General features: G+C 41.5%; 1 protein-coding gene across 1 annotated transcript in view; it reads left to right on the top strand.

Moving 5' to 3' along the window:
- LOC124606651 overlaps positions 1 to 22,945 on the top strand; it is a 194,003-nt gene that overhangs the window by 137,914 nt on the left and 33,144 nt on the right. The window contains exons 5-7 of the mRNA XM_047138653.1: positions 2,723 to 2,857; positions 8,212 to 8,364; positions 19,279 to 19,484. Of these exons, the coding sequence (XP_046994609.1) occupies positions 2,723 to 2,857; positions 8,212 to 8,364; positions 19,279 to 19,484 (494 nt within the window). The remainder of the gene's footprint in view (positions 1 to 2,722; positions 2,858 to 8,211; positions 8,365 to 19,278; positions 19,485 to 22,945) is intronic.

Raw genomic sequence — 22,945 nt, 5'->3', positions numbered from 1 at the left:
AAAGTCATGTTTACCTGTAAATGTTACAAGAGCCTCTGCATCCACGAGTAACTACTGCAACCTACATCCTCATGAATTTGCTTACTGTATTCTCCCTCTTCGTCTCCCCCCCCCCCTCCACACACACACACACACACACACACGCACACACACACACACACACACACACACACACACACTTCCCGCTTGCCTGCAGTACTAAATTGGTGATCCCTCGATGTCTCATAATGTGTCCTAGCAACCAATCCCTTCTTATAGTCAGGCTGTGACACAAATTTCTTTCCTCCCAAATTCTATTCAGTACTTTCTCGTTTATTACGTGATCTACACATCTGATCTTCAGCATTCTTCTGTACCACCACATTTCGAAAGCTTCCATTTCCTTCTTGTCTAAACTGTTTGTCGTCCATGTTTCACTTCCGAGCATGGCTACACTCCATATAAATATTTTCCTGACACTTAAGGGGCTCCGGAACGCCCTATACTTGCAATGTTAAAATAACGCTTATAAATTACATCTTTCCTCACAAAGTATTTGAGGTAGGAAGTTGAACTTTTTACTGATTATTTATTGGAATATGAGCTACAACTTAACACAGGGATTTTACAAAATTTTAGTTCAGTTATTAAAGATGATTTTTTTTAAATTGTAATGAAAATTCACAACCTTTTTTTGAAATTTTTTATTTATATATTCAAAAATATACAGTTTTTTTGGAAGAAGGCTGTGATAAATTATGCAGAAGGTACTGTGTAACATTTACTGAAAGTTTGAAACAAATATGTTTGGAAGATCCTTAGAAAACATGTAATTAGTATGAGAAAATAAAAGTTTTGGGAATCGAGCGACAAAGATTGGATTAACTTTTTAGTGCATTCCAGGTCCATAGGATGGATTATCTTCATCCTTTGCAAACTCCTCCTCCAGCTTCCTCTTGTTCCTCCTCCTGTTTACTCTTGCTTGTATTTCTAGACTCTTTACAGCCCTGTCTGCAGCCCGAAGGCGTTCCTTGTCTAAAGCAAGCATCGCTCGTACCATGCTAGAACCTATCTTCATTCCCATATTTGTAAATACCTTGCACCTTACAATGTTGCCATCATTGAAAGTCGCAACAGCATCATACACACCAAAGTGAAGTGTTTCTATTCCAACAAATTCAGTCTTGGGAATTCTCGACCATATAACACTATTTACACTTTCATTGGGGTTTTGAGTTTTTCCGTGAATACATTTTTTCAACAGTTTAGGTGCTGCTATGTCTCTGAAAATAGGTTTTATCACCTCCATTATTGCATGAGGCAGACTAAAATGTACCTGATGAACACGGACGTTAATAATAACACCATTTGACAGCAGTTTAACAGCGCCACAGTGAGTCACGCCCATGTAGAACACATTTCAAAAAAAATTTAAAAATAGTTGTAGTCTTCGGAATTGAATAAATTATATATCTATTAAAAGGTAATAGTCTGCAGATTCAGAAAACGCAAAAAAGTAAAAATTGAACTTTTCATGATTTTGAGCCTTTCCGGAGCCCCTTAAATCTACACTCGATCTTAAAAAATTTCTCTTCTTTAGAAATTCTTTTCTTGCTATTGCCAGTCTACTTTCTATATATACTTTCTATTTCGGCCGTCATCAGTTCTTTTGCTGTCCATCTACTACTTTAAGTGTCTCATTTTCTAATCTGATTCCCTCAGTATCATCTGATTTAATTCCGCTACATTCCATTATCCTTATTTTGCTTTTCTTGATGTCCATCTTGTATCCTCCTTTCAAGACACTGTCCATTCCGTTCAACCGTTCGTCCTAGTCCTTTGCTGTCACTGACACAATTAAAATGTCATCGGCAAACAAGTTTTTATTTATTCTCCCTGAGCTTTAATTCCTGCTTCAACTTTTTCTTTGGTTTCCTTTACTGCTTGTTCAATGTAAATATTGAATAACACTGGGGATATGCAACACAATCTCACTCCCTTCTCAACTACTGCCTCCCTTTCATGCCCCTCGACTCCACGTGGTTTCTGTACAAGGTGTAAACAGCCTTTTGCTTCCTGTATTTTACCCGTGTTACCCTCGGGATTTCCAAGAGAGTATCCCAGTCAACATTTCTCGTAGGTTTGACTTTCCTTAACCTATCGTCTTTGAGAAATCGTTGGGTCACTATTGGCAAGCGTGTTGGTACATTTCTCCGAAATCCAAAATGATCTTCCCTGAAGTCGGCTCTTACCACTTTTCACTTTCTCCTGGTGGAGGAACTGAACACCTGCAATGTGACGCCGTATCTGATCAGCACCACCTCACTGCTCCTTGAATGACTGTCAGCTACAGGATGAAAAATTTATAGATAGGTGGATTGGAAGTGGTGATGAGATTCGATCACCGCCTCAGTCAATCAACCTCACACCATCAGACAGCTTCCCGTGGGGTGCCATCGCTATACTTCAGGCGCACACATTGACGTTTATAAATATGAAAATAAAGCATTCGGGAGAGCCTTGTTTTATACTATAATATAGTTTTAACGTTGTTAAAGTAACATTGTATAGATAATTTACAGGCACGCTCATGTACTAGAATATTTAAGTGTTTGAGATATAGACGGACTGCTGTGTGACGAGATTGCGACACCGACATTGCGAGCTACGTGCCAGCTATAACTAGAGTGTGAGCTGCCGCAGAGGTTGCACCCAGAGTGGTGGTTGGTGCTGGCTGCTGCAGACGGCTACGGCGAGAGCGACATGGTGTACCGCTGGCCGGACACGGCGCGCGTCGTCACCGGCGACGTGGAGCTGGCCCAGTACGACCTCACCAACATCTCCACACAGCACGGGCTGCGCGTCATGCTAGGACAAGGTGAGCGCCCCCGCCTGCCCTGGCGCACTTGAGCACTTGTAAGCACTATTTTTGTCCCTTGGGTACGTGCCATAGTCGTACAAAGTTTTTGAAATGACAACATTTCCGACTTCTACTGTATGTTGAATATTGTTTACTAACGAACCTGGCAATGCTTTGATAGTGCTAAATATGTATGTTAATTGGATATACATCCTAAACTCCTTTCCACTTCTCTGTGCCCTTCTGTTCCTGCCCTTTCCCTTTGACTATCTATTCCTCCTCCTCCCCCCAGTCTCTCTCTGCAAAACCTGCTTCCCATTATCTCTCCCCAACTCCTCCTCCCCCTCCCTCTCTTTTCCTGCTCCTCTTGTCTCTGTCCATCTTCTCCTCTCTCTCCCTCTCCTTTTCCTACTCCCTCTCTGTTCTCCTTCCCACTCTCTAAGTCAATTTCCTCCCTTCATCTTCTCTCTCCTCCTTCTCCTTTTCTGCTCTCTCTCTCTCTGACCTCGAGCCTCATTTTTTATATCGCATCAAAATATTTATGGGGAACTGGAGCTGAGTAAAATGTGTGGGTAAATCGCTTGGGATCATTGGTATACGGGGTATGAGAGAAAAAACCTGTGTAGCTGCTGGATCTGTGAGGGTAGTAGCTTTTTTGACAGCAATGCGCATAGCTTTAATCTACGAATGGGTACGGTTACAAACTTTCGGGCGATTCGGATTCCGCAGTAGTTGAGCCGAGGCGACTGGCGGTAGTTGTGCTCCACTTGCGTCGCTGATATCGACACTCGTCTGGTCCTGTATCTCTGACTGTTCCGCTTTTAGTTTTCCGGCTTGGCGTGTGGCCGAGTGCTCTCTCTCCGGTCGGCGTTCAATGAGGCAACGTGTTTTGAAGGCAGGCTCTCGTCTCCATCCGCTGTGCCTGGGCCTCGCCGTTCTCGGCGTTTTGCCTTGCGTCGAGTGGACGGCGCTGATAAGTCGGCGCGTTTGCGTGCGAAACGGTGGCGGGTCCGTCATGTCATGCTGGACATCTACTCATCGCGTAACTGGAAGCGTTTAAGTTACGCATGATTCGTATTCTGCTGTTAACCTGTGAAGTTTTGTGAAGCTTATGGTGACATGTTATATCTACAGGAGATCGGTTAAGGATGGTTCTGAATAAGAATGCGTTATACGGAGCTTACGAAGTCTAAGGCTTCGACACGTTGTATATGCGGAGCGGAACCTAATTAGAGTTTTACTGCTTGTTTTAAAGGTTCCTTGTAGTGTTAATGTAATGTAGTATGTTAATTAGTGTGATCGTCGCCCAGTTTTGTTTTTAGACTTTCTTTGATATGAAGGACAGAACTTTTGTTAAGTCAGTTTCATTGTGATCACTGATAAGCTTTAAAAGCCCTTTTGTAGGTTTGGACATTGTCACTTGAGCCTGCCCGACTTACTCTTACGCCCTCTTTAGGTCCTGTACTAATGTTAAAATAAACAATGACAGACCAAATACACACAAAGGAATTACTTGTTTAGTTATGGCAGTGGTGTTGGCATCCTACTCGACAGCAACCTCACTGTGGGTCCATGCGGACCCTCGGCCAACTAAGCGATTCGCTTTAACATTCTATTATTGTCGTATTTCAGGTGGTGTTGTTAACCCTTTCTCATGAATATGTTTACAAGGCAACTTCATCCAGTCCTTTTTTAAGGAGCTGACCTTTTCATTTGTTGATGCAGCTAGCAACTGATTTAAATCAAAGTTTTTAAGATTCTGAATTTGTTTGTTTTTTGCATTCGTTAAATTCATTAGCTTAGCGGGTGTAAATAATTTAGAATTTTAAGTAGAAGCTTCTGCCATTTGTGAAAGCCAGTTGTATATTTTCTTAAGAGGATGAAGGTCCGAAATAAAATTATATATTGTTATTCTGAAATTTGTTCTTTAGTTGAAATTGAAATTATGTACCAACCGCAAGTTTGTCCATCAGTAAAGATCCCTAGCTTCCTAGGAGCTTTGAGTAGCTGTGGTTAGCAGTACCACAGCTCAGTAGTAGTCTAATCATAAGCCGGTAAACCATAAATACAACTCACTGTTTCCTGTAAAACTGACGACCAGCAAGAAAACAAAACAGCACGTTGTTGAGTAAACAGTAGTAGTTGAAAGTGAGTGCGAGAAAGAAAATGAAACCGCATATCTTCACAACTCAGCACAGCATTTTTTCACGCAGTCGATTTTAACAGAAAACCAGCTTATTCTCGTTTTTTTAAAAAAAAATGTAGCGTTTGTCCGATTGAATGTTGGGTAAAAATTTGAAGTAAATTATTCAAGAATTTACCGAGATATTTTAGTCACAATATTGTCCCATAATATATTGATTTCATGTATATATTTCAGTGTTACAATTTTTAAAAAATATGTATAGCCTATGTGCCGCCGAATGTACATGAGAGTATCATGTAAAAATATTATGTAAATTAGTAAAGTGCAGGGTGTAGTTATAATTAAAGTTACAGTGACTGAGTCAGTGTAGAGGGAAACTATTTACCATATGGGTACACAACTTTACAGGAATGATGTTCACACTCTACGCTGCAGGATTTGCTTTGTTAGTAGTGCTTGTGCCATAATTTGCCGTTAGACGCCTGTACTGGCACGGTAGCGGAGGGGTGAAACACAAGCATCAGTGCTCATTACAGTTGCATACAGTCAACATGGATCTGGACAAGGTGAGCAAGGTTTTATCAAAACAACAGCAACAGTGCTGATGCTCGTCGCGAGAATCGGCACATTAAAGAAATACAGAGAGACCCTCTTTACGCACCGGAGTTCAAGGACATGATATGGAAGTTCGAATTAATTGGCGATTTGGAAATCGCTCATGAGAGAGGCCGACGGCCAGTTTAACACAAATTGTTGAAGTTACTGATTCCATAGCTGAGAATGCTGGACGTAATGTGCGATGTTCAGGCTGGACAGCTGAGTACTCCATGGTCTACCGTTCGGAAAGTGCTGCGCACAACTGTGAAATGTTATCTCTAGTCCTGTTCCAGAGTGTCGTGAAAGCAAATGGTGGTCACATTGAGCAACGTTTCTAACCTAAAGCGTAAACGTGGTATGCAATTAACAAATGTTACCATGTCATGTGGAAATTAAAATGTGGTACTTTCAGTGATTTGTTCGTTGTTTCTCTTCCGAATGTACTTACATATGTGTCCACAACGTTTCATTCTATAGCATTTGTCTGTACGCATGTTCATTAGAGTATCGTACTAGAATTTGGAGTAGATAACTCAAGAACTCCCCGTGATTTTTGGTAACAATGTTCCCACTTTATATATCAAATATATATTTATATATACCAAAAAAGCTAATGTCTTTCCAAATGCTCGTTAGAGTATCGTGTAAAAATGTGAAGTAAATTGATCAAGTGTTTTTCGAGACTTTTGGTAACAACGCTAAACTACGACATGCCTTTATACACACATCAACAAAAGTTTTGCCTCATCCCGGTTTCCAGAACTCCTGAGGATAGACCTTGACTGTGGATATTGTATCACAGACACAGTCCATTTGACTGTTCAGAGATGTCACTAAACCCGCCCAAAGATGTAAACAACCGTGCAATATTACATGGAGGCGGTCCGACAGCCGATCAGTTCCAGTCATTCCACCAGGAAGGAGGTACACGGATCGTGCTGTCTGTAGTTCAACCATGCCCAGAGGGTCAATACTGCGGTTCGATCGCGTCCGCATTGTTACTTTGTGCCAGGAAGGGCTCTGAACAAGGAAAGTGTCCAGGCGTCTCGGAGTGAACCAAAGTGATGTTGTTTGGACATGGAGGAGATACAGAGAGACAGGAACTGTTGATGACATGCCTCGCTCAGGCCGCCCAAGGGCTGCTACTACAGTGGATGACCGCTACCTACCGATTATGCTCAGAGGAACCCTGACAGCAACGCCGCCATGATGAATAGTGCTTTACGTGCAGCCACAGGATGTCGTGTTACGATTCAAACTGTGCGCAATAGGCTGCATGATGTGCGGCTTCACTCCCGACGTCCATGGCGAGGTCCATATTCACAACTACGACAACATGCAGCGCAGTACAGATAGGCCCAGCAACATGCCCAATGGACAGCTCTCTTCACCGATGAGTGTGCATATGCCTTCAACCAGACAATCGTCGGAGATGTGTTTGGAGGCAACCCAGTCAGGCTGAACGCCTTAGACACACAATCCAACGAGTGCAGAAAGGTGGAGGTTCCGTGCTGTTTTGAGGTGGCATTATGTTGGGGCCGACGTACGCCGCTGGTGGTCATGGAAGGTGCCGTAACGATGTACGATACGTGAATGCCATCCTCCGTCTGATAGTGCAACCATATTGGGGGCATATTGAAGAGGTATTCGTCTTCATCGACGACAATACGCGCCCACATCGTGCACATCTTGTGAATGACTTCCTTCAGGATAACGACATCACTCGACTAGAGTGGCCAGCATGTTCTCCAGACATGAACCCTAACGAACATGCTTGGGATAGATTAAAAAGAGCTGTTTATGGACGACGTGATCCACCAACCAATCTGTGGGATCCACGCCGAATCGCCGTTGAGGAGTGGGACAATTGGATCGACAGTGCCTTGATGAACTTATGGATAGTATGCCACGACGAATACAGGCACGCATTAATGCAAGAGGACGTGCTACTGGTTATTAGAGGAAGCGGCGTGTACAGGAATCTTGACCATCACCTCTGAAGGTCTCGCTGTATGGTGGTACAACATGCAATGGGTGGTTTTCATGAGCAATAAAAAAGGCGGAAATGATGTTTATGTTAATCTCTATTCCAATTTTTTGGACAGGTTCCGGAACTCTCGATGTTTGTAGTTTCTCTCAACGTTCCTTAATAGATCGCCTATCCCGTCGGGTCCAACAATATTTGATTCTTCTCGGGCTTCTTAGTACTCTTCTGGCCAATTCCTTCACTTTCCTTTTACTGGGCCAAGCGGCTGTAGAGCTGTCGGGCTTCAATCTGGTTCGCTAGGGTCGCCTACAGGCCTTAATCGTCTGTGCTGTGAAGTGTGTTGGCTATAGTTGCACTTTACTGTTTGTGAGACAGAACCAGCTATAAGTTAATGTATCAAAGTCCTCTTTTATTCTGTTATGGCAAACAATTTTGCTTCTTGCTTGGATTATTAAAAAGAACTGCTTGTATCGTACACTTCATTAATTCTTAGTATCGAATAATTCATTCATTATAAAGCCGCTTGAGTTACATCTCAGGCTTTTACTGAACTGACAGGCCAGAGAAAGCAGGTGTGGTGCCGAGACTCCTCACGTGTCTCCGCTTTTATGCAGGTCGCTAAGTAGTGGGTGTGTGTTGCAGAGAGACACTCGATGATAAAGGCGGTGTTCCACATGAAGAGGCACACGGGCTACTTCATCCTGCAGGTGTACGTCCCATGCGGCCTCATCGTCTCCTGCTCCTGGGTCAGCTTCTGGATAGACCCGTCCGCCGTCCCAGCACGCATACAGCTAGGTAAGTGCTGCCTGCCGTGAGAAAAGTAGTCTCGCCACTGCCGTACGTCCAGCTTGTCGTCTGACTAGTCGCCATTTTCCAAGGACGTCTGCCACGTAGACTGCACGTAATAAATAATTACAGCTTCCAGGAGCAAACAAAGTGCAAAGCGTTTCACGAATGCTCGTGGTATTGTGCAGGAACCAGTACCGGAAAGGAAGGTTTCGATCACTACATACGCTCTGGCTCATTCCTCAGACTCAACCAGGTGGCGCACCGGTTTTAGACATCCTTGCAGAGAAGTCTGCGAAAATTTTTGCTTCAATGAGCACTTCACACTGTTGTTCCAGTAGCATCTGCTCACACAACTGTGCACAAGCTCGAGCTGCAACCTTGAAATTTTTCCTGCGTCTCGTTCTGGGTTGTTATGTGGCAACACGTATTCGCGGCCAGAATGTATGCACTCTTAGCAATGACCCCCCCCCCCCCCAAGAATTTCCGCTATGTATTGCTCCACAGGTTTACTTAGAAAGGCTTGCTAAAGGATCCGGATTAATCCTCAGTCTTGCTGCGTTATTACACCACTATAAGTAATGTTGATCGACGTAAGTTAGATTCGCGGGACTGGGTAGACATTATCACTGCTTTAATGTCAGTAATAAATACGTTTTAGCAATCACAGACGTTCGCAAGAATTTTTGCAAGATGGGCCAAGATTCAAAGCTTGCCAGTTTTGTTGTAATGATTGAGTGAGTGTGAAAATGTGTCGTGCCTCCAAATGTAAACTCGTCAAGAATTACACAATATTTATTATGTCTCCATGGATTCATAGTTAATTACTAAGTCTTTTTGAGGTGGATTACTTTCGTACCTAAATGGTAAGCTATTTGAATCGCATATTCAAAGTAAATTTTTTACGTTATTAATACGAATATGAGAGCTACCCGTTTGATTCAACGACACGAAAAATCGACCTTATATGAAGAAAGCCGGAGTATCCAACAAGCTGCGATATAAAGCTAGAAAATATTCGCAAAAATAAGTTACTCCTTTTCCATAATGTTACGTTGGCGTTGAAAATTAAGACTGAGTAAAAAAATGTTGTTGGATATCAGCAAAAATACCAGATACTCCTCGAAGTGGCGAAACACAGAATAAACTTCAGAAAAAATAGCTCTGAGCACTATGGGACAACTTCTGAGGTCATCAGTCCCCTAGAACTTAGAACTACTTAAACCTAATTAACCTAAGGACATCACACACATCCATGCCCGAGGCAGGATTCGAACCTGCGACCGTAGCGGTCGCGCGGTTCCAGACTGTAGGTTCCAGACTCCGGCCGGCCAAAACTTCAGAAAAGGCTTATGCAACTTTGATGTCATCTATAACACTTTATTTGCTTATAAAACTTCTCGTCTGTTCAAGGTAATGGATTTACTGCATTACTTTCATGACTATTTTTAGTGTCGACTGGCATAACTGAAGTTTAAGCGAGAGCCAATATACGAATCGATTAACTTCGAAGACTTCACAAAACCACCCTCAAATTGGTCAGAAGAATGAACTGAGGTAATCCTTGTATCTCCACTTCGTCACATTACTGCACTTTCAGGCCAACAGGAATGCAGAATTCGTAGCTCTGTGACTCCATACGGCGATATGTTGCACCCTTGGAGGTCCTAATCCTGGACATCACATTTTTTTCCTCCTTGTAATTTTCTACTTCGTTCTTCTAGCGCACAAAATGGTATTTGCTTTTTTTTTCAATTGATATGTTTGGAATTAAGCAAAACTGTACTGTTCTACAGTATAACATGTCTCTGTTGTTCCGAATGTAGAATAGCTCTGTCGCATAAAAGTGAATGTATAATCTGAAAGTTACCATGGATTTTCTTTTTCCACATGTAAACCGTAAACTATTGCTGTAATTCCATTGCACATTACGGAGAGGAGGTGTCCTTACCTAAGCGTTGTGTTGAAACCTGGGTGTTGCAGTGCACCATTTACAGGTACAGGTAATGTGGTCAATTATCATAATAAAAGCAGTATGAGAAGGGATTAAAAATTGCTCGACATTTTGATAGAAGGCTCCTGCCCACCGAGTACCTGCTTGTCCACTAAATCACGACATTCTTCCAGAGCACTGAAAAATGGCTAAGCCGAACTACACGCCCACGGACAGAAACTTACTTTCAAATTTCACTATGCTTCTATTCCAATCGAATAACTTTACCGATCACCCTCACTCACACCTGACTTCATAATCGCAACAACTTCACCCCTCAGTGTCCATGATCCTCCACCCCCAACAGCTGGCAAACGGCTCTCGGTCTCAGACCAACACCTCCACCGTATAGGGCACAAAATTTGTCTCCTACAGTCTGCAGGGCACTATCATTGGCCAACGCCAGCTCACGCTAATAGAACTGCTCTGGCTGGCGCTGATTTACGTCAGGACTTTTCAAAATTCCAAGAGGTGCTGAAAAACAACTGCCATCGTGGAATGTTACAAGCCCTTAAGCCAGCATAGAAGGCCCCAAACGCAACCAGTTTAGAAGGACCACGGAAAGCCTCATCCATCCTAACCAGTGTAACGGTGTGAGCCGAAGGCAAGGGCTCGTTGCCGTGAGAAAGGCACTTGCCGTAATATGCTGGCACACCGTTATGCCCGGCATCAACCTAGGCACTGAAGTCCGCCTGTCTAGTGACCACTGAGTTACCATATCCAGGGATGTTTTGGCATGAATATGTGACATTTGCGGCTCCTACATCACAAGAAATCCACTGTTATACCTATAAATAATGGTCATTTGGCCAGGCTGCACATCAGATCGACGTGTCGAACTGGTGTCCGCTGTAGTACGGTCTTCCCAGAGATTCGCTCCACCCCATTAAGCCACTGGACGTTCACCAGCGCCAGATGCCAGCAGTCAGACACAGGTTCAACGTTTGTACCCCAGGTCCGTCTGTAGCCTCACAGTAGGCCAGCCACCAGCCAGCCTCGCCTGCTGCCCTGTGCCAACTCATTCCACAGCTGAGCTAGCATCGCTGGCAGCTTCATACATCGCAAGGTCTCCTCGTTGCCACCCTGAGCTAGACATAGGAAGAGCTGAGTCATCACTACACATTACGCATAACGTCCATGACGCCATCCACCCGTTTTACGTAGGCACAAGTCACTAGTATACAATGTTGGGGAGTAAGTAAAGATTTCTGCTATCAACGAGCCAGATTTGACTCAACCCAACACGCCAACTTGCAGCATAGAACAACCGCACCCATTACACCAGGCTGCCAGGCTGGCTGTCAGTAGCTACATCTTATAACATTTAGAGTTGCACTCTACCAAAACTATTGTTCAACAGTTTGCTACGCTATATAAATGACCTAGTAACTGGTAGAGTTATCGGTAGTACTGGTAGCTTTGGTAGGCAAAGAAACGTAAATAGATGTGTAAAACAGAAACTGGGAGCCGACGACTTCTCCTTTTTTTGCACGTAATTAGAACCGCAAATAATTCAGTGTTAGTTCATTGCATATTTGATATCCTTACAGAATATAAATTGCATCTTATAAGTAATAAAAATTAATTCATCGTGTAATTTCTGCGCTGTTATGTAAACCAGAGCAGTTACTTTTGATGCAAGTACAGTTTAAACGCACAGACGTAAATGCATATATACATAATTATTTTTGTTATCCTATACTCAATATAATATTCTTCATCATGATCCATGGCTAGAGTTTCCTATTATTATTGATAAACCGAAAGTTGTTTATGAATAACAGAAACATTTTTTATAAAAGTTCGATGAAATATTAAAGCGATGTTTGATATATTTTTGTTTTGCAGCTTCTTTTTATTTTACATTTTTGTTGAGGACATTGCTTTTTCTAGTGATAAATACGCATTGTTTTCTTTGTGTTTGCTACAATGTCCCTCTGTTTCACGTTACAAATCAACAATTTTCAAATTAAATCTGAATTAAACACTGACAATTTCAATTTTGCTGTAAATACTGTTTGTCCTTAAGTAACCGACAGAAGGATAACTGTCTTATAGCAAAAATGTTCTGTGGGTTACCCGGCTCTTTATATATCCTCACTCAGTTTGCAGATAGTTCACAGCTTCCGGTTTTTAGGAGAATCTAGTAAGACACTGGTCGCATATACAAAGAACGCGATCGTTGTGGGATACCACGTGATTGGTGTGCAACACACGTAATGTACAGGTAACGTGGATATGACCTTAACTGACTAAAGCTACTTGTCAAACGACCATAGTCTACGCTTACGTAAGGTATTCCACAGTAGTAAACGGTAGCTTTACATCTCTCACAACGTTACAATGGAGCTGCAGCGCATTGACTGACCAATTCAGATATTGTTGCTCAACATCGGTACTGCAACTGGCGATTGCACCCTGTGCATGATGGTGATGTTGCTACTGAAATACTTTTTTCTCATGAAAGATGGGGGTTGTATTGGGAAACGTGAACGCGCAGAACAGTCGATGTTGGAGTACTCAGTTTTCTCAGCAGTTACGTCAAGAACCATGTTATGATTTGAAAACAAGAGATTTGTGAACAATTAGTATTTGTGAGTTATTGGACCAATCTATTTCCTCCAAGCACCATTTTAATAGGCATATGAAAAATATATGCCAACCTTTCTACAAAGAACTAACAACTGAAGAAAACATCTACTGTCGTTTAATGCATGACAGTGCAAGAGCACACAATATTACGAAGGTACTTTCTGTCATAGACACACTGGTGGTGGTGCTCTTGTACTTCCGTTACTTGGTTTTAGTTTGCGCACATTTCAGTGAGAGTAAACGGTACTGAACAGCAGCTGAAGTGTTAAATGAGGCAATGGTATTCTTTGACGTCTTTCCAAGGCCTCTACTATCCCGGCCAGTCTTTTCTCCACTAAAACTGAAATGTCAACTGATTTCTGATGTCTGAAGAACGGGCTGGAGCGTATGCAGAGATCGCAGCCTGCCTCCCTGATATTCGTTCCCTTGCAACGCCCAACACAGCATTATGTCGTACGCTAAACACTTTGCTCTACAGGCAACTATTTGCTTGTTTCCTCCGCTTTGTGTTGTGTTTCTGTAATCCGTTCTGCAATTCATTAAATACTGGCGCAGTCCAATGGTAGTACTAAAAAAAGATACTGAGCAAGTCCTAAAAGCTCCTTTTTTTTGTTGCCAAAAGCACACATGGTGCTCCATACAGTTCCTCTTTATGTCACTGCACTTTTTCCAAGTAGTAGCTTCCATACTTGAAGTATGATTTCGAAATGTTTGTGAAATACCGCTCTATGGTTACCATACCCTCAAAATGTGTTCCAACCACGAAATCCTTTAGATGTGTCGATTTACTGAAAGTTACAGGGGATCAGATCTGACGAATATGGTATAGGTTTGAACATTTCTTTCTTAAAATCCTCTTTCTGGCATGCCTAAAACAACTTTATGACCAAGTGGAACGTCGTAGAAAAGCAACCGGGCCTTTTCGTCGCCTAGTTGGTTCAGTGGATATTTTTCAGTAATCCCGCGGTACTGTGTTCACCTTTAAAAATTAAAACATTGGGCATACCTTCACCGGCAGTTGTAACAGACTACCACCTTTTTTTGGTGCAGGGTCGTCAGCTTCTAGGCACTGCCTTGGTCGCTATTTTATTTCTGTCGTGAGCGGGCCGACTCACGGGTGATCCACAGTAACAAATAGGTGTAAAAATCAGCACCGAACAGTGTAGAGGAATTAGATTCCGCATTTGCATGTGGCCACGATTTAACAAAAGCAACATCGATATCGCACGAAGCTTTCTTACAGTTAATTTCTAACGCCAAATGTGCTGTACTCTTTCTTCTGATATTCCTGTGGTGTAAGCTACTTCGTATGACTTCAGTAGCTGGTCGTCCAATTCAGTATGGTGCACTTTCTCAATTATTTCATCTGCGTTTGCAGTTTGGGACGCTCTTCACGCGGATCATTTTAAAGTAAGACACTTTTGAATTTAATCATCTACTTCCTAAGTGTTCAAAATAGGAAGCAGACTCCTTATAAACTCTGACCACCCTACGATGAATTTGCGTTGGTGAGAAACCGTCAAAAAAAAAAAATGATGAGGTAAGGTATCCCAATTCGTCCTTTCCAACGAAACACACCCAACATGACTACTTTAGTAAGCTGCATATAAAAAAGTAAGCCACAGATGAAGTTGACAGTACTTTTACAATAGCATTAAAATTGTACCAACACTACAGAAACAATATTTCGTTGTTATCAATCCGGATTCTATGCTAAGATTGGAAATAATAATATTTCGGAATCTATGATAAATTAGAAACAGAATTAATCAATAACATAACGTAAGTCACTAGCTGAATGTCTTTTGTACTGATTCTTCACCCACTTTAAAATACATTGCTTATTCCTGTGTTACGTGGTTTAAGTAATGTGACACAGATGTGTGAGATCTACTAAACGATTTTGTCAACTTCTGAACACCCTCTAGGGGCCTTCGCACACCTTCGACTCGCCAATGTCCACTTCCTCCTATCGAAGCCCGACTGCAGTTCACTTACATGACTACGTATCCTCTTTACGCGCATCCGACAGCCGGACTCGTCTCCAGAGCACTGAACAGTTCAACGTATCGCCGCTCTTCCAGTGGCCCATAGCGTCACCATGCAATAATAACAGAATATGAGTGGTTTACCTGCCTTCGTATATCCCTTTACAAAGGAATGATGCTACTTTTATATCTCTGTTTGCTTAACACTTCGTCGATGGTTTATTGTCTTTTATGAATCATTTTATATGGTTTAATAAGGTCTAATGAATACTTGCTCTTCAAGTGTCGCAGGATTTATTACAGTCAGTACGTACACTAACGCTCCCACTTTGTATATAGACGTGTTTCAGTGCCATTCATTTCATCAGTTTGGTGGGTGACTTTTCTCGAACGTTCTATGTTCGATGTGAAATTTGTCAGTTAAATGTTTCCTACTCATCTCACTATCATATATTTTTAGACATCTCACTATGTTTTATTGATGCTGTTGCAAAGGTATGTTGTGGCTCTTAAGCTTAACTGTTTTACATCTGTTTTAACAAACTTGTTTTACTTCTGGTGTTCAATCTTTACACATTTGTTTCTAACATACTTGCATTATATACGTATTTTTTGCTAATCCTTTATAGGACACACTACTGTTCAATTCTTATTTTGACATTGGGTTACCAACGGTCTGAGCATATTTCACTTTTGAAGACGACAGTATAAACTGTTGAAACCGGTAAAATGAACCCAATAGACTTTTATCTTTGTGGGTCTACTAAATGGATCGATAAAATACCACTAGTTGCAAATGTCAGAGCAGCACGTTTTGTAGAGGAGATTGTGCAGAAAGAAACAAAGCTGTATGAGAGGAAACATTCAGACTGAGGAAGTACTTAAACATCATAATTTTAGCATGCTGCATCCTTGCAAACTACCGTTTGTTAAAAAAAAAACTCAGAGATTATTCTTCGACAGAGCTACATTTCGGTCAGTCTAATGCGTTAGCCACATTTATTGCGTCAGATTACTATATCGTTGCGTCAAATTAATGAAACACTTCTTTGCATCAATGAATGAAGGTCTTAAGCGCAGTTGATATAACTTGCATCTCTGAATATCATGTGACCGCTGATATAGTTTCGCGGTATGATTTCTGTATACCAGAAATGGAGAAAAGAGAAGTCGCCACATTAATCAGGAATGGTCAACATTTAACAACGTAGAAAATGATAAACGTTGCTTACGTTAACATCTGGAAGCATGTGCGACAGAAGTAGAATTTCAGAACAAATCCTATATGGTTGGAAGTTTATAGTGAGCACCTCTGGAAGTTTTAATCAGTTTATAAACTTCCTGGAAGCCTACTCGCCTATTTATCACTAAAAACAAAAGAAACAGAGGTTACTGGTAGTTCTAATACTGATTCCGTAAATACTCTACCAGTAAAAATTTACTGCAGTCACTAATATTATCATTTAACATAATTCCTACTGCAAACCTTCGAACCAGAGTAGTTAATTGTTCCGAAACAACAACTAATGAAGAGAGTTATATTGCAGACCATGACATGCTTTTTCTTATGACAAATTTCAATACTTATCATGAAAGAAAATCTACTAAGTAAGAAGTAAGGAGAGTAGTCAATGAGCAAAAAATTGAATGTTTTTGTAAATTAGTGAAAGAGGTGCATCGGACTGACGTTTTCAGTCCTCATGACATTAGTGGAAAGAACAACACCTTATATGAAAATCATTGTCTCCAAAGAGTAATTAAGATTAGATCAAATTCTCCAAAGTGCCATGTGTTACTAAAGGAATGTAGTAATCTTGTAGGACAACAGGAGACTGTATCTACCATTTAGAAACATCTCTTATCTTGATTTTCTAGTTCAGTTCAATGTAAACTGTAAAATGTTCAAGAAATAACACGTATCTAGAAGGAAAGAATTACTACATGAAGCAGCAAAATAAAGTCATTGTGGGATATAGTATGGGAGAACACTGGGAAAGCCAGAGATTGGGGGGAGAACATTGTTTTAATAGTAAATGATACAATGATAACATATGCGTGCCGTGTTGCAATTTTTTTAACATCATCTTGTTTCTGTTCTTGGGCACAATAAGTGGAGTCATGAAATACCTTAGACGAAGCACCACAAGTAACGTCTTAACATGAATGTTACTCTCACTACAACAGAAAAACTCATGAATCCATCAAAAACAATAGAAAATAGTGGTAATGATATAATGTCAACAATGTTAAATAAAAATATACTTCTGAGTTTAGGAAAGTATTAAGTTATTTGTGTAACAAGTCATTCATCGCTGGAACGTTTCCCAATTACGTAAAGTATGCTGATGTTAAGCCTGTGCATAAGAAATGCAATAAGGAAACATCATCATGCATTCACGCAAGTTCACTTTTGACAGCACTCTGAAAAATTTTAGAACAGGTAATGTATAAGCGACTTCTCAGCATTGGACTTAAAATAATACATTGTCAGCGTCACAGTGCGGATTTTAATTTCTACATACTCTGAGTAAAATTAGACAATAAATTACAGGCTACGGATGTGTTCTGTGATCTGTCAAAGGCATCTGACTGTGCAAATCACAATACCGTTTTAAATAAATTAGAATTCTATGGTGTAGCAGGAAATGCTGCCAAATGGTTCAAACAGTATCTCTCTGACAGGAAACAAAGGGGTGTCAATAACAGGAGACCCTGTATTAAGCTATCAGCCATCTTCCAGCTGGAAACCAATTATAAATGGTGTCCTGCTACGTCTTTCTTAGGGCCCTTGCTTCTTCGTATATGTGTTAATGACCTTCCAACAGTTAACATTAGCAGATGATAAGGTTGTTTCGTTTAAAGATGAAACAAATATTGCAATGAATATCAAATGAAATGTAGCTGTAGAAAATAGCCATCACTTTGTCTCTGATCTCAAGAAAGCACACTGTATGGAGCTGAGACTTGGTAAGACGTTTGCACCGAGCATATACGTCAAATATCGTGACAAGAGAATGGAAGAAGTTGACAGCGTTAAATTTTGCTATTATAACTTGATAACAAGTTCTGTTGGAAGGAACATATCACAGGTATTCCGAAACACCCAAATAATCTCCATTTGGAATGCGAATATTGTCAGACATGGCGAAATAAAAATGAAATTTACATGTTTGATACATGTTTAGTGTTAACATTTAAATAAAAGTATGTTTCAGAAATTTTATTTGTACCATATCCTTGAAATCCATTTCACTTCCGATATTAGAAGGAATATCAGCTTTTTAAAAAAAATGTTTTTTTAAGATTCTCTACATTCTTTCTTGTGGATCTCCTCACTATGGTGCTATGAAACGAAGACTGTGTGTATCTATAGAACTAACAGAAACATTATACTGGATGTTTATAAATAAGTTATGTAAAGGGAACCTTTAATTGTGAAAAGGGCAAATAACTTACAGAAATGTTTGATAGACCACTTAATGCTTTATGTCTTCAAGTTTTGTTCCTGCCTAGCAGTGTTAGTTCCTGACGTCCTCGCTAGACGGCATACGCGATTAAGTTATTCCTACAGTCATAATCTAGTCGTATAACGGTGCAGAGCTTGTTCATGGTTTCATGAATCGAAATCCGCTACCACAGTTCAGAGACAGTTCAGGACTAAATACCACGAGCCACCAGAAACAAACTGTTATTAACTGGTACAAACATATCAACAAAACTGGCTGTGTATCACATAGGATGCCAGATCAATGTCGGAAAGCAGTCTCTGACGCAACAATGGAACAAGTTCAGCAATCTTACACTTGTAGTCCAGGTAAAATCGACGACATGTCAGCTTAGAACTGAATATGCCTAGTATTACAATTACAACAGGATACGGGCACAGAATTTGGTTTTCAGCAAGATGGCACGTCACCACATTATCATCGTGGAGTTATCGCGTATTTCCGTAGGAATGTGCCGACTTGGATTGCACGTGGTGAAAGAATATCCTGGCCACCACAATCACATGATTTAAATCTCAATGCACTTGGGTGCATGTGGTTACGTTAAAGACAGAGTTTTCATTCCTTTGCTTCCGGGAAATGTCGAACGGATAACACAAGCAGTTGCTACCAGTCATAGATTTTCTTCATCGGATTTGGCAGAAGACTGATTACAGGTGAGACATTTCTCATATTCCAACTGTAAATATAACAATTAAAGGTTACTTTTGTATAACTAATTTATAAACACCCCTTAAATTGTTATGAGCAGTCTCAGTAATTTAAGGCTGGAGGTCACAAACAATGGTCGCCCTGTTTTACGAGAAGCATGCACACACTGCTGCTGTCACGTTATGTCCCGCAGGCGTGACGTCAGTGCTGTCGCTGACGACGATGGGCATGGGAGCGCGCGCCCAGATGCCGCCCGTGTCGTACGCGACTGCGCTGGACTGGTACATCATCCTCTGCTTCCTCACCGTCTTCTCCGTGGTCGTCGAGTTTGCGCTGATACACTACCGCGAGAGGGTCGCCACCAGCATCCGGAAGGCGCTGCAGGAGCGTGCCGATAACGTAACTACCTTCCTCCCATTAGGCAAGATAAAAAAAGGGTCAATAGCGCTTAAAGTCAGCACACCGGCCCGGCCAAAACGTTGACCACCCCCATGTGACATCACGCAAATACAGTGCAACAGCGACTCCAGTCTTGATAATGCACTCAGTTCGGTGATGACGAGATTCGACAATTTTCTTCAGGTATGATATACACAGTTGAAGCTACTCATCAATGATTAGATCTTGAAGAGCAGTGGTTCTCAACATTACTTACACCATTAGCCCTGAGTGGAATCAGATATTAACTAGTACCCCCCCCCCCCCCCCCCCCCCCAACACTACCACCAACATCAAAACTACCGCATATGTAAGCTTTAAAAAGGAAAAGAATTTTATTTTGATTACCCATATTTTTAAAATGACGAAAGATAAGTGATATTCAGTTTTTGAAGGTTTTTGTAAAAAAAATCATAAATTGATGAGTCAAAGAAACAATTGGTACTGTTTGTTTCTAACAACCTTTATTTATAGAACGATGAAGCAATTATTAGTCCATCACGAATGCTACCTACAGCTCCCCAGAAAAGAAATTTATCTGTAGTTGTTGCAAAACATGCTACTCTTCACAAATTCCATCTCCAGCGACACTTGATTCACTCACAGCGTGCACCCACATTTAAAATCAACCAAGACAAAATGTGAGCACTATATTTACTATTTGTAAATCACTTGGTTACTGGAAGCCTTACTTCTGAACTGGCAGAAATTGGAAGACCGTAGACTGTCAGTGCTTTGAGTCACTAATAATAATAAAAATAATAATAATAATAATGTGTAGGCGCTATGGAAATGCAGTAGTAGTCTGCATACAGGGTAGTCAGAAACATTCTGAAAACCTTGCAAGGGTATTGTACCGGAGGTTGTGCTCAGAAAAAAAATTTTTCTTGAAAGTTCGATACGTTGCGCCGTTTACGAGTTATTTAGGACTGAAATTAGCCAGTCAGGTCACTGTGAGAGCAAATTCAAGCAGCATGCCAGATACAATCAGTGCAAGTTGTTCTCGTAGCGTATATGACAGTTCACGATACTGCTCAGCCTTTGGCTCGGGGTCTATCCTTAATACCGCTCCATATCCAATTTACGTATGCTCTCTTGTTGTTTTAGCAAGTCAAATGGGGAACACATTTGGCGAGATTATCTCTGGCAGGCCGCTTGAATTTGCGTGCTGATGGCTAACTTCAGTGCGAAATAACTCGGAATCGGCGTAGCCTATAGAACATTTTTTTCTTAAGCTTTACTCATCAGCACAACCTCACCTGCAACACCCCTAGAAGCTATTCAGACCGTTTCTGACCACTCTACATAGTTACTGTTGTGTTGTGCTGTCAATTGCACTACTGGCCATTAAAATTGCTACACCAAGAAGAAATGCACATGATAAACGCGTATTCATTGGACAAATATATTATACTAGAACTGACATGCGATTACAAAAAAATGGTTCAAATGGCTCTGACCACTATGGGACTTAACATCTGTGGTCATCAGTCCCCTAGAACTTAGAACTACTTAAACCTAACTAACCTAAGGACATCACACACATCCATGCCCGAGGCAGGATTCGAACCTGCCACCGTAGCGGTCACGCGGTTCCAGACTGAAGCGCTTAGAACCGCATGGCCACACCGGCCGGTGATATGTGATTACATTTTCACGCAATTTGGGTGCATAGATCCTGAGAAATCAGTACACAGAACAACCACCTCTGGCCATAATAACGGCCTTGATACGCCTGGGCATTGAGATGAACACAGCTTGGATGGCGGGTACAGGTACAGCTGCCCATGCAGCTTCAACACAATACCACAGTTCATCAAGAGTAGTGACTGGCGTATAGTGACCAGTCAGCTGCTCGGCCATCATTGACCAGACGTTTTCAATTGGTGAGATATCTGGAGAATGTGCTGGCCAGGGCAGCAATCGAACATTTTCTGTATCCAGAAACGCCCGTACAGGACCTGCAACATGCGGTCGTGAATTATCCTGCTGAAATGTAGGGATCCGCAGAGTCGAATGAAGGGTGGAGCCACGGGTCGTAATACATCTGAAATGTAACGTCCACTGTTCAAAGTGCCGTCAATGCGAACAAGAGGTGACCGAGACGTGTAACCACTGGCACCCCATACCATCACGCCAAGTGATACGCCAGTATGGCGATTACAAATACACGCTGCCAATGTGCGTTCACCGCGATGTCGCCAAACACGGATGCGACCATCATGATGCTGTAAACAGTACCTGGACTCATCCGAAAAAATGACGTTTTGCCATTCGTGCACCCAGGTTCGTCATTGAGTACACCATCACAGGCCGAGCTGATAGTCCATGCTGCTGCAAACGTCGTCGAACTGTTCGTGCAGATGGTTGTTGTCTTGCAAACGTCCCCATCTGTTGACTCAGGGATCGAGACGTGGCTGCACGATCCGTTACAGCCATGCGGATAAGATGCCTCTCATGTCGACTGCTAGTGATACGAGGACGTTGGGATCCAGCACGGCGTCCCGTATTACCCTCGTGAACCCACCGATTCCATATTCTGCTAACAGTCATTGGATCTCGACCAACGCGAGCAGCAATGTCGCTATACGATAAACCGAAATCGCGATAGGCTACAATCCGACCTTTATCAAAGTCGTAAACGTGATGGTACGCATTTCTCCTCCTTACAACGTTTCACCAGGCAACGCTGGTCAACTACTGTTTATGTATGAGAAATCGGTTGGAAACTTTCCTCATGTCAGCACGTTGTAGGTGTCGCCACCGGCACCAACCTTGTGTGAATGATCTGAAAAGCTAATCATTTGCATATCACAGCATCTACTTCCTGTCGGTTAAATTTCGCGTCTGTAGCACGTCATCTTCGTGGTGTAGCAATTTTAATGGCCAGTAGTGTAGTTCGTTTAGCTGTTGCGAAGTGAATAATGAAGAAATTTGTGATCCTTTGCGGTAACTCATTTTATGAGATATTTAAACGTATGTGACGTATATGTCCCGATTTTGGTGTGCATGTTACAAATTTTAAAGTGTGTGTCTGGTGGGTGAACTATGTGAGGAAGATGTTTATAAAATCACAATCTGTAATCTCTACCACCCTGTATCACGCTTTACGCTAGTACTTGAAAACAAAGTAATTACTGGTAATTCACGTAATCAGTATCATAATTTTACGAAATAGTGATAATCGTAATGCTTTGATCAACTGTTCCGTCGGTTCTTGGTAGATTATTTTTTACATTATAAATGAATGACACACAACACTGTTTTTTTTTTTTGCACAAACCAGTTTTCGGCTGTTACAGATTCACCAGCTGTGCTGAAGTAGAATTTTGTTGAATGAAAGGTTTTAAACTAGTGCATCTACAGAGTATCTCCATTTCCAGAGATAAAAAATCCGTGATCTCAGATCAACATTTTCATAT

The sequence above is a fragment of the Schistocerca americana genome, chromosome 3, assembly GCF_021461395.2.
Source record: "Schistocerca americana isolate TAMUIC-IGC-003095 chromosome 3, iqSchAmer2.1, whole genome shotgun sequence".
NCBI lineage: Eukaryota > Metazoa > Arthropoda > Insecta > Orthoptera > Acrididae > Schistocerca > Schistocerca americana.
This window is presented reverse-complemented; position numbering and strand designations above follow the sequence as displayed.